The 13,354-nt window shown below is 31.2% G+C and overlaps 1 protein-coding gene across 1 annotated transcript; it reads left to right on the plus strand.

The window, feature by feature from the left end:
- The first annotated feature begins 6,012 nt into the window (after positions 1-6,012).
- On the plus strand, positions 6,013-10,869 carry LOC123911666 (protein NRT1/ PTR FAMILY 3.1). Its single transcript, XM_045963136.1, has 4 exons — positions 6,013-6,213; positions 6,668-6,885; positions 7,935-8,494; positions 9,783-10,869. The coding sequence occupies exons 1-4, from the start codon at positions 6,126-6,128 to the stop codon at positions 10,666-10,668; spliced, it is 1,752 nt and encodes a 583-aa protein (XP_045819092.1). The 5' UTR covers positions 6,013-6,125; the 3' UTR covers positions 10,669-10,869.
- Positions 10,870-13,354: the final 2,485 nt, after the last annotated feature.

The following is a 13,354-nucleotide window of genomic DNA, read 5'->3' on the forward strand; positions in this document are numbered from 1 at the left end:
AGGTTGTTTTTTCTTTACCAAAACTATTTTGAATTCACAACTAACTTACTAGTTGGAGTCTTTGCAGGAACGGCACCCTTACTGTACTCAAATTGGACTAATTTCATATTGAGTTTTGTCATACTTCTAATATGTGGTTGAAGTCTTTTATTCATTGCTTCACATAATCAAACCAAGTTTTGTCATGAAGATATTCTTTTCAAAGCTATGATGATTAGATTCTCCTACCCTATCATGTATTCCTATCTTTTTACACCTGATGTGTTAGTTTAGCGGTAAGAGTTTAGCTTTGTAACTCAAATGCGAAGTTTAAATCTTTTTAGGAAATGATTGTAAAATGACCATTAGTGTCACTTTAATTAATAAAAATTTCCAGTTCTCCAATATTTTTAGTTTTAAGATTATCTTATCATGTATGTTACTCTCTAATAACATTGATCAATTTATATTATTTATTCATAAACTTGCATAGTACAAGTGTGTGGAGACATAATATAAACCATCCCTCAATTGGAAGGCTTTTTCACTTCCCATAGGGCATAGGGACTTTTTGTTTGTCTGCTAGTAGTGAGCTTATTTGCTTTTCAATGCTTAAAGTGTAATTTTGTCGGTGGATGACTTAGAAGAGTGAGTATGATCAAAATAGATGCTATTTCAATGAGTTAATATCTCTTATGTGAGTTATTTCATTGCATTGCACTTACTGTTATATAAAGGATATTAAACTATTTGTCCCACTCAACAAGCTGGTCATGCTCAACTATGAAGCACAGACACAGACGTCAGACACAACACGGACAATGACATGTCGACACTGATAATAATTTGAAAAATGACATAATTCAATGGAATCATAAGTGTCGGTGTCGTCTAACACCGGGACATGCCTAATCCAAGGAGAGTCCATACTTCATAGATGCTCAAAGACTTGAGTGTGCATTTTTGTTGTGATATATACTCAAGCAAGCTATAGTAGTCCTTGACTTATACAGATTAAGAGTCTCTTAATGAGATATTTATAACCCTTGTTCAATTAAACATGTGAGATGCAATAATGAGGGTTTATCCTTGTCGCAGTATATTCCTCCAACACACATTTCTAGACTTCTCAAACCCAAGATTGAGTACTTATGTTCAACACTTGTTAGGAAGTAATATAATTGAAGTCAAGAGATCTGTAATAGCGAGTCCAATACTTCTGCATACATCAAGTGACAATTTTACAACTCTTGTTCACAAAAAGTACATTAGGACTTTGTTACAACTTACAACTTTGGAGCTCTCGGAAATGTTGCAGCATTATCTTTTCTTTGCATTGAAATTGCAATGTTGTTGTCTTGTTAAATAATAAATACTACTCATTTTGTTTTATATATCTCGATCGACATATTTATCATTCAATTCAATTGTTATGTGTATTATGAATTATGGGCCGTTAATATACTCTTATTAAGTATGTTAGTATCTTATGTGTTTAGTTCTCTCATGAAATATTGGATTTGACTAAGAGATGCAAAGCTGATTGGTTGTCGCAAGCAAGTTTCATAGGACATATCTCTCATAGAACATAATAGCCTGAAGTGGATCTTTTATCATTAGCATCCCCTGCCCAATCTACATTTGAATATCCAAGAATATTAGTTTGGCCTCTGTCCATTTAAATAAACCTTTTCCTTAGGGATCCTTACATTTTCTTAGGATTTGAACAACTACATTGCAATGACTATCACATGGTGACTTGAGAAACTTACTAATGACACTGATTAAAAGGCATGGTTTGGCCCGGTCACAGTGAAATAGTTTAACTTTCTAACCAATCTATATCAACTCGGGTCTGGATAGGGCTCCCCTTGATTAGGTATAAGCTTTACATTTGGATCCATTTGTTCATCATCAAGCTTGCAATCAAGCATCCTTGTTTCCTCTAAAATGGCGAGAGCATATTTCATCTCAAAAATTGAAATACTTTTTTTGTGTGGAGCAACATTCTAAGAAAGTATTGCAAACGAACTATAGATCTTTGGCGTGAAAATGTGTAAGCAAGTGTTATTTTAGTTGTTTAATGCGATATCATTTATAATAATAATAATATCATCTACATACTCCACAAGGTAAATCACCTCATTAAAAGGTGATCATTTAAAGAAAATCGAGTGGTCAACTTTCATATAGCAAACCATACGAAATTGCTAAATAACTTTACAAACTTTCCAAACCAAGCTCAACGTGATGATCGTTTTAATACCTACAATGAATTTTTTAACGTGAAGATAAAACATGACTCACCCTAAGCTACAAAGACAAATGGTTGTTCCGTATTAATCTCATCTTCTAAATCACCATGTATAAAGGGATTCTTAATATCAAGTTGTCAATAACAAAGAGCTGCCATAAACGCGAACAAACAATCTGATACCATTTTAGTAACCGGAGAAAAAGTATCACCATAATCTAAGCCATAAATATGTGTATTTTTGCTACCAAACATGCCTTCAATTGTTCCACATGTCCCTTAGGCCCAACTTTAACAGTAAAAAGCCATCCACAACCCATTGTAGATTTTTCAGTAAAATAAGGAACAAGAGTCCATGTACTATTGGATTTCAAAGTTGTCATCTCATCAATCACTGCATGTCTCCACCTTAAATAAGATATTGTTTCCTAAACTCGAGAATACAAAGAAAGACACATTTAATCCTCCAAGTAGACAATTTTTTTTTTGTGGTGAATAATCCTCCGAGTAGACAATTTATCACACCCAAGAGTAATATCATAGGTGCAACTTTACATGAGGGGAAACAAATACATAAGGGATCCCATGGAAGCAAAAGAAGGTACCGAGAAATTTTATTGCCCAAAATAGAATATGGCATACGATGAATTAAAATAACATGCCGTAAGAACTGCATCACCCTAAAATTTTAAAGGTGCTTTATCATTTATCAAAAGTGTTAAGGTGATATCAACAATTTGACGATGCTAATGTTTAAACACATCATTTTGTTGTTGTATATGAGGACAACTAGATTCGTGCATGATTCCATGAGAAGTCAAAAACAATTTGAATTGTTTTTCTAAATATATTTTTATCTCAAAATAAAACATTTGAAAGGCACCAAATAACTCATAATTACCGTTTAATAGAAATAACTATGCACACCTTGAAAATTCATCAATGAAGGTAACATAATACTTATATCCTAAAACGGTAGAAATATGACTAGGACCCGAAACATTAGAATGAATAATATTAAAAGAAGATACAACTCAACTATTTTTACCACTACGAAAGACATTCTAACATGCTTGTCAAGATGACACGACTCTCAATACAAGGAGTTTAGATGTGACAATTGAGGAACCATGTGCTTGAACTTATCCAAACTAAGATCACCATGAAGACATTGAAGAAGGTCAAGAATTTGAACCAACACATATCGTGAATGGGTACGATCGAAGATAATAGAGACCACATGACTCAAATCTAGTTCCAATCACAATTGTTCTGACCTCAAATCTACGGAGTAGTATATAGTTTTTTTTTTTAAAAAAAATTAGTGTTTAATTGGATATTTTTTTTTTACGGGAATTGGATACTTTTTTTTTGTTGATAATAACGGTGTCTAATTAGATACTAATGTGAGTAATTAGTATCAAGTTGTTATTCGTGAAATTAGTATCTAGTTTTTATTGGTGATTTTGATGTTAGACTAAAAGTGGGTTGGAAAATGTTTGTCCTGTGAAAACGACTAAATGAAAGTGGTATTTTGAACGGAGCATGAAACCGACCCACTTCTAAATACATCTTCATTCTTCACGCTTTGCGTCTTTGTTGTTAGAACATCTAATCATGGATGTCACTCATTAGTGACGATATGGTTTGGGACCAACGTGACTACCGCACTCATTTTGGCTATGAATGAATTATTATTATAAGTAGAATGAAACACCACCTTGCGTGTCCCTTTAAACAGCAACCTGAGTTGGAAACATAATCTTTAATTGATTTGAGGTCCCTCATAGCCAAATATATGTAAGACAGACATTATGTGAATCTTATTGCACCAAGCATGTGAAATGTAACGTTATGTAGGGACCTTTTTATAAGAAATTATTTTCGTGTCACAAACTGCATGTGGATCGAATGAAACTAAAAATGTCTCTAGTAATAAGAGTCGTATCATGATAGGATATTAGAATTATAGGATTGTCGATTAAAGAACCGAATCTTCTTTCAAAGTGCCATGGAATGGAATATGATAGTTTAAGGACCCTTTACGTATTGATAACCTAGTATTAATTATAGGTCTGTCCATCACAAAAATGGTAACAAGAGCGATGATTGGGAAGCATCGCCTTATAAATAGTACTGAATTTTGTTACTCTTTTTACAAAATGGTAGTTCTAATGATTAAGAAGCCTCATATTGGATGTGATTGTTGACTTAAATTAACAAGAGTTTATAAAAGACAATTCTCACTTTATAGGTCGTTGTTGTAAAGTTGAATTAGACTCAACTTTCAATTCTTGGAAAGTATCAAAGTCTCCTTAAATTAGGTTTTTGATCGAGTCATCCACCATTTATATTTGCGTCCTAATCCCAACAGTGAGAATCAATAGGGAGAAGTGCAATCAATCAGAATAACCAATAGGGAGAAGTGCAATCAATCATAAGAACCAATAGGGGGAGAAGTGCAATCAATCAGAAGAACCAATAGAGGGAGAAATGCAGTCGATCAGAAGAATCAATGGGGATATGTGCAATCAATAAAGAGAAGTGCAATCAATAGAGGGAAAAGTGCAATCAATCAGAAGAATCAATAGGGAGAAATGCAATACAATCAGTTAGAAGAATCAATAGGGAGAAGTGTAGTCAATAAAAAGAGTCTGTAGGAAGTAGTACAAAATAGAGATAAGTGCAATCAAACAGAAGAACCAATAGAAGGACAAACATAATCAAATCAATCGGAACCAAATAAACTAATGCAACAAATCCAAGTAGAACTAATGCAAACAAACTGAACCAATAATGAAGAACTAATATAGAGAGGACCGATCAAAACCAATTCAATTCCAAGCAAGCAAAAGCACTAGAAACAAATGCAAACGGAAACACAACACTAAGCATCCATCTCAAGATCTTTTGCAGCAACAAGATATAATTGAATCAATAAAACCTTCACAAACCTAAACCGAAAACCCAAACAAACGAACAAATCAATCAAGAAAACCAAAGATCAAAGACCAAAACAAATATATTCCTAAATTTTTGGTTTGGGAATATATTTAACACCGCGATGGGACCATCCACCAAGGGTGTGAGTCGACATCAATTTTATAGGGTTGAGTTAGATCAAACTTCAAATTCTAAGACCGATCGATGAATTGAAGGCTACATTTTTTTTATGATTCTTATTTGGAAGTGGTGATTGGTGCTAAACTTGGTAGAGAGGACCACGGTTCGATTCCCACAACTGCGATTAGGAGGGGCTAGAATCACTTGATGCTAGAGCTGACCCCAACTAGATTAGGCTGCTGTGAAGGAAAAAAATGTTCAAAGAAGCACCCTAACACTTACCATATTCATAAATTTTAATAAAATAAAATATTATTTGTCAAAAAAAAAATAACATTATCTCATTTATATTATACACAATAAACTTTGACTATACTTGAAAATTGAAATATCATAACATTTTATTGGACACCGACTTGAAACTATTATAGACTCATACATATCTCTATAGCTAGCGCATATCAACTAATCAACCCACTGCACTGCAGTAGCTAGTAGTAAGCTAGTAGTACATTGCAACTTGTAAGTTGTCCGGGTGAGATAAAAGTATATGTAGGGGACAAAAATATATTGTCCTATACCCACCAAAATCACTGAATCAAATTTATGATATTTGTTTTTTTTTTTGGATTTTACCCATCATTGCTGAAACCAAATTATTTTACTGTCCTTAAAAGAAAGTATATAATCTTATTAATTTGTGGCTATTATAACTCCACAAGCGGTGTGGTAGTGTGAATGTTTGACAATGTGGTTTCCTTGATAGGTCCTCAAACTACAAGCTTACCCTATAAATACCTAAACATATAATCATTTTATGTAGTGCAAAATGAATCAAGGTTTTGAAAAGATGGAGCAGAATGGTAATCTTACTAGAAGGAAAAAAGGAGGGCTTATCACAATGCCCTTTATTTTTGGTAAGCTTCAAAACAAAGTCTTTTAAGTTTATATTTGGAGTAACAATGAAATTGTCACAATCACTTAGTCACCGTGATTTTTAGTAAATTCCCATAACTTTATTTTTTTTAAAAAAAATTACGTATATTTTACAATAAAATAAATAATTTAGAGTTTGGGGTTTATACACGGCTCGTATGTAAAGTTATTTTACACATATATTAATGATGTGTTAACGCATTATTTAGTAAATATGACACGTTATATATTGTATATATGCATATGTAAAATGATTTTACATCGACAATATAATAACTTCATTTGCTCGCATTTTACCATAACATATCAATGTTTTGAAAACAAATATTGCAATCGCAACCACCACAATTTGAAAATTTTGAATAATAATGTTTAAATTAGATGATTAATTAACCTTTGATATATGGTTTAATTTTTTTTGTTATTAATTTGCAGCTAATGATGTTTGTGAGAAGTTAGCTGTGGTGGGTTTCAATGCGAACATGATAAGTTACCTAACAACACAGCTTAACATGCCATTAACCAAAGCAGCTAATACACTGACTAACTTTGGTGGAACTGCAAGCTTGACACCATTGCTTGGTGCCTTCATTTCAGATTCTTTTGCTGGAAAATTCATGACTATTACAGGAGCTTCCATTATATACCAAATAGTAATTTTCTATTTTCTTCTAACAATAATGCTCTATTTCATTTAAATTAAATTTTCATTTTAGTTTATCATTTAACTTCTTATAACAATAATATATTTAAAACAAGGTGGAATTATATTGTGAATATTTTTATAAAATATAATAGAATAAAAATATTTGGTTGGTTGTAATATGGGCTAAGGGCTTTATGGCTTTTGAAGATAAGATTATTTTTTTGGGAGTGTAAGTTGATTGTTTGCAGCTATGTTATAACACTATAATTGATTGATTGAAATACTACTTGTACTCTAGTAATATATTTTCCTTATAAACAATATTATCTAAATTGAGTTAGGGTATATTATATGATATAAAGAATCCTAACCGTGCAGTATAAAAATAACTCAATTGGTAAATGAATGAGTCAAAGTTCGAATTCTGAATTCTTCATATATTTCTACACTTATAGTGTTAGTCTAACGGTTATGCTATTGGATAAAAAAAAAAGAGAAAAATCTTAACCATTCATCGAAATGAATAGTTGTGTCGAAAATGAAAATAAAAATATGAGATTTATTTTTATATACCATTATTTCAAACCTTACCACAAACAAGTCCCAATTTAAAATCATATTTTAGTTAGCAAGAATTTCACCTTTAACTAAATAAGTTGAAAAATATAATTCTAAGTTTAAAACTCCAGCTCTTACATATTACGATATGTCCACGAACTGTGTTATTCAAAAAAAAAAATGTTTTCATTTTTCTATAGCAACTATGATGACATATTAGACATCACTTGTCCATTTTGTTTTTTATAAAACATCACTTGTCCATTTATGTTTCTAATATATATATTGATTATGGCTATTCCAAAACAAAAAGATAGTACTCTAGGTGTTTTTGACAATATATTTGTGAGCAATGCATTAACACACATGCCATCTCTTGTTTTTCTCCATCAATTGAATGCTATATATAAGTGTGTTGATTTTGATTTTTTATTTTTTTTTCATGATGGAAGATATTTATTCTAATTTGTGACAATTTTTGTGATTTTTAATAATCAGGGTATGATTAGTTTAACGTTATCAGCAATCCTTCCACAATTCAGACCACCTCCATGTAAAGGGGAAGAGGTATGCCAACAAGCTAGTTCAGGACAACTAGCAATTCTCTACGTATCACTTCTACTCGGAGCATTAGGGTCGGGTGGGATCCGACCCTGTGTTGTTGCATTTGGAGCCGATCAATTTGATGAATCGGATCCAAAACAAACCACAAAAACATGGAGATATTTTAATTGGTACTATTTTGTGATGGGATCATCTATACTTGTAGCTGTGACTGTTCTTGTTTATATTCAAGATAATGTTGGATGGGGATGGGGCCTAGGAATCCCTACAATAGCAATGTTTTTCTCAATTATTACTTTCATTGGTGGATATCCACTTTACCGACATTTGAACCCGGATGGAAGCCCATTTACCCGACTTGTAAAAGTCGGTGTTGCCGCATTTCGTAAAAGGAAGATACCAGAAGTTTCTAATTTTGAGATGTTATACCAAAATGATGAGCTTGATGCTTCTATTACTTTGGGAGGGAGGTTGCTTCATTCTCATCAATTTAAGTAAGTATATTTTTTATTTTTTATTTTTTAAGTAATTATTAATCCATGCCTCTCTATTTTATATATAGTCTATACATCAATTATTCAATAAATTTAAAAAATTAATTTCTCTTTTGTAATAAAGACCAAAAGAAATAATATTAAAGCATATATCATATGAGTGTTTCAATAATAATGACTTTTGCTCATCAATAATCATCGGAGTTGATTTCTCCCAATAGAGTGGGGAAAAGATTATTCTATCAAATTCTAAATAGAAACAAAATATAACCAAGATATTTAACTCAAATAATTAATGAATTTAACTCAAATAATTAATGAATTTTTCCTATAACGAATAGTTTGCCGCCTCTTTGCTTCACATAGTAGGCCAGGCCAGGCCAGAGACATTGACCATCACTTTGTTTTGTTGTGACTTGTGAACTATGAGCCAAATTGATCATCATTATTACAGGATTACTTGGTCCAATTTTCACACGCCACTGCTCTCTTGTTCATATCCATTCATTTTATTTTTACAATATATAAATTAATTCTCTTTATCAGAAAAAAAAAATACATTCATTCTATACTTTCAAAATAACATATTCATTCACTCATTCATTCTATACGACCCAGTTAAATTAACTGGTCCAAACACATTTAATAATTAATTTAAACTTAATATAGTATTTTTAAATATTGACAAAAATTATTTAACGAAGCTTACATTTTCCATTTGAGATACAAAAATTTCATACCATATATTAGATTTAAATTTAATTTAATATTTCTACTTAAATAAATTATATTTTTAACTTGTATTCATTTTTTCATAATATTAATGATATTAAGCAAGAAAATAATAATTCAAAATTTAAATAAAGGAAGTTCTTTTTTCATTAGAAAAGTTCTCTCTCTTTTTTACTAAATAAAGGAAGTTCAATAAGTATGGAAAAAGGAATAAAAAAAATATATCCCAGAAAATTGAAACAAAATTTCACACTTAAAATAGATAAGTGAAAATTTTTGGATTCTAACACTTTCATATTACAATATTCTTATTAAATAAACTATTTTCACGAGGCTAGATAAATATCTTTGTAATTTGGCGGAATAAGAGATAATCATTGTACAACTATTTTACAATGTTGATGCATCTTCTATTTTCTCAATCATTAAATGTTGTCAAAACTATCAAACTATGCAACAAAACTATTTGTACAAAGATTGAATTGAGAATGGAATAAGTTGGGTAAGGGATACATAAATTTTTAACTAACATTCCTTTTTTCTAATGATAATACAGATTTTTGGACAAGGCAGCAATAGTGACAGAGGAAGATAATACCAAAACACCAGACTTATGGAGATTGTCCACAGTTCACAGAGTAGAAGAATTAAAATCAATAATCAGAATGGGACCAATATGGGCATCAGGAATCCTTCTAATCACAGCATATGCCCAACAAAGCACATTTTCCCTCCAACAAGCGAAAACTATGGACCGACGCCTAACAAAATCCTTCCAAATTCCAGCAGGGTCCATGTCTGTATTCACAATCCTAACCATGCTCTTCACCACTGCTCTCTACGACCGTGTCTTAATCCGCGTAGCCCGTAGATTCACTGGACTCGACCGTGGTATAAGTTTCCTTCACAGAATGGGGATCGGATTCGTGATCTCAATTTTCGCTACTTTGGTTGCTGGATTCATTGAAATGAAGCGAAAAAAGATAGCTATGGAACATGGACTTGTCGAACACTCGAACAAAATGATCCCAATATCAGTTTTTTGGCTTGTGCCACAATATAGCCTTCATGGAATGGCTGAAGCTTTTATGTCAATTGGGCATTTAGAGTTTTTCTATGACCAAGCTCCAGAAAGTATGACAAGTACCGCAATGGCATTTTTTTGGACTGCTATATCTATTGGGAATTATGTTAGTACCCTTTTGGTTACCTTAGTACACAAGTTTTCTGCAGGGCCTAATGGTGAAAATTGGCTTCCTGATAATAACCTTAATAAAGGAAAGTTGGAATACTTTTATTGGCTAATTACAATCTTGCAGGTTATCAATCTCATTTACTACTTGTTTTGTGCTAAATTGTACACTTACAAGCAAATTCAGGTTCATCATAAAGGGGATAACAGTTCAGTAGATGACAACATTGAGCTTGGTACTACTGTTTAAGTAGAATTTTATAAGGATTATTCATGAATTACTTAGATTTGGATTTGGTCACCACACTTGTATAGAGGTTAGGTTATTATTTGTAATAAATAATTATAATCACTAATTAGTATTACAAGGAATGTATCTGTGAGCTTATTGTACCTTTGCCGAACACATCTGTAATATAAATAATAATAATAATTATCGTGTTCCCTTTAATTGTTTGTGTTTTTTTTGGAAGTGGTTATTCGGTCTCAAAGATTCGTGTTCCATGTTTTTAGTTACATGAAATAAAATGACAATTATTCACGGAGCATTATTAGAGAGTGCAACTTGGACTAGTCACGTAGAAATGTTGCATTGTTTATGTATAGGGTGCTGCATTTTTTCTTGCAAGGATGTCGATTCTTATTAGGCTAAATTGCACTTTTGGCTCTCTAAGTTTCAAAAAGTTTCGATTTTGGTCTCTTATGTTTCAAAATAGCACTTTTGGCTCCCTATATGTTTACCTCCATTTGCAAAATGTCAATTTTGACCAAGTCAACGCTGATGTGGCAAGTCACTTAAGTAACTCACATGCCACATCAGTTTTTTTTTTTATCTTATAATTAAAAAATATATTAAAAATATTAAAAGAAAAAGAAATAGAAGACTCGGTGTTTTCACTTTCACACACACGTATATCCATTCCATAATCCTAATTTCTCAAATTGAAAGCTGCCTTTCGTTAAAATCCTTAAACGCTAAAGGATTTTGTTCTCTTCTTCGATTTGGCAATTCACTTCATTCAAATCGCAAGCTGTATTTGATTCTCTCTTTTCGTTTGATTTCGACCTTTGAATCCCTGACTATGTGGTTGATCCTGTTTTGGAGATGAAGACTCAAGTTAGTTGATCCCGTAATGACTTTCACTTGTTATGTTATTTTACCACTGTAGTTTATGCTTAATAGGTTTGTTATTTGCTTTTATTGTTAGGTAATTTTGGTGGGAAGGGAATAAAACAGAATGATCTATGTGCTTAGGACAAGAGTTAAATTTTGATGCTTAAAACTAGAGACCAAAAGCTTGTTTGAAACACTTGTTAAATTATCTATTTTAGTTTTTAAAACTTAGAAAACTATAAAACTTGTTTGATAAACTATTTTTGAAATTTTTTTTTGAAAATTGTTGTATTTTTCAGTTTTAGGGACTAAAAAACTGAAACTTCTAAAATTGGTTTTCTATTTTTAATTTCAGTTTTTAGAAAGTTGCTATTTAGACGCTCCTGATTAGCTAACAAGCCCAATTCTATTTTTCTTAATTAATAAGCCCAATTCCTTTTTTTCCTCAGGTGGTGGTGGTGGCTGGTCAACCGCCGGTCAATGCCGGACATCTGGCGTCGGTACGACGGTCCACAGCGGCGGAACCAGATTTTCCGGCGGACACACGGTTGTGGACAGCGGAGCTCCAACGACCTACACGTCGACCGTTGGTGGCGATTTGGCGGCCGCCACCGCCTACCACCACTCTTTTTAAAAATAAATATTTAATAAAACTAATATAATATTTAAATTATTATTTTATTTTAAAATTTTAAAAAACTGTTTTTTAATTTTCAAAAATTTGTTTTTTGATTTTAAAAAATTTCTATTTTTTTATAATAAAAATCAGTACTTTAATTTAAATAAAAAAATAGCTTAAAAAAAATAATATAATATTTAAATTATTATTTTATTTTAAAATTGTTTTAAAATTTTCAAAAATCTGTTTTTATATTTAATAAAATCTGCTTTTTGATTTTTTTTATTATAAAAATTCTGATTTTTTTTATAATAAAAATCAGTACTTTATTTAAACAAAAAAAAATAGTTTTAAAAATTACTCATTTTTTAAATAATAGAAAATGTTTTAGAATAATAATAGAACATATTTTAAAAATAATTTTACCAAACAAGTATTTTCATTTTCTCTATTCCAAAATAGTTTTTGAAAATAAAATTATCAAATAACTTTTTTTCTTTTTCTTTTTCAAAAACTGTTTTCTAAAATTGATTTATAAAAGAGTTTTTGAAAACTAAAAACAAAAACTCAATCAAACAGGCCCCAAAAATTTGATTCGACTGTTCAAGCTATAGTCATTAGATTAAGCCCTCATCATCAGGTAAGTCACAAAATTTTGATGCCAAATCATCTATTAGAAGGTTCAATCACGTAATAATGGTTGGCGCAGAAAATCTAATGACTAAGCCACTTATCATCACCAGGTAAAAACTTTCAGAATCAAAATACATGTTACGTAAGATAGTCTAATGTGACTCTTCCTTTTTTCTTTTTTATATTTTTATATATTTTTTAATTATAAGATGAAAAAAAAAACTGATGTGACAACTGAGTCACTTAAGTAACTTGCCACATCAGCATTGATTTGATCAAAATTGACCTTTTGCAAAAAGTGCTATTTTGAAACATAGGGGACCAAAATTACAACTTTCTGAAACTTAAGGAGTGAAAAGTGCAATTTAACCTTCTTATTATAATGGATTAGAATGGCTTCTATCATGTGTTCTTTTGTTGTCTATTTGTGTTATAGTTTTTTTTTTTTTAATAGCAAATTTTATTAAAAAGCCTCAAATAAGGCATGAAATATGTCAAGCGAGGGAACATGATACATAAGGGACAAAAGCAAAAACAAGGAGCTAGAAACAAGCCTCCCGAAACACCAAA

This window comes from Trifolium pratense, linkage group LG2, assembly GCF_020283565.1.
Source record: "Trifolium pratense cultivar HEN17-A07 linkage group LG2, ARS_RC_1.1, whole genome shotgun sequence".
NCBI classification, from domain to species: domain Eukaryota; kingdom Viridiplantae; phylum Streptophyta; class Magnoliopsida; order Fabales; family Fabaceae; genus Trifolium; species Trifolium pratense.

What these genes read in the sequence shown, in the direction of transcription:
- LOC123911666 (XM_045963136.1), top strand. Translation starts at nt 6,126, where the DNA reads ATGAATCAAGGTTTTGAAAAGATGGAGCAGAATGGTAATCTTACTAGA. An exon ending in CACAATGCCCTTTATTTTTG is followed by an intron (nt 6,214 to 6,667) that starts GTAAGCTTCAAA and finishes ATTAATTTGCAG; the next exon opens with CTAATGATGTTTGTGAGAAG. An exon ending in CTTCATTCTCATCAATTTAA is followed by an intron (nt 8,495 to 9,782) that starts GTAAGTATATTT and finishes ATGATAATACAG; the next exon opens with ATTTTTGGACAAGGCAGCAA.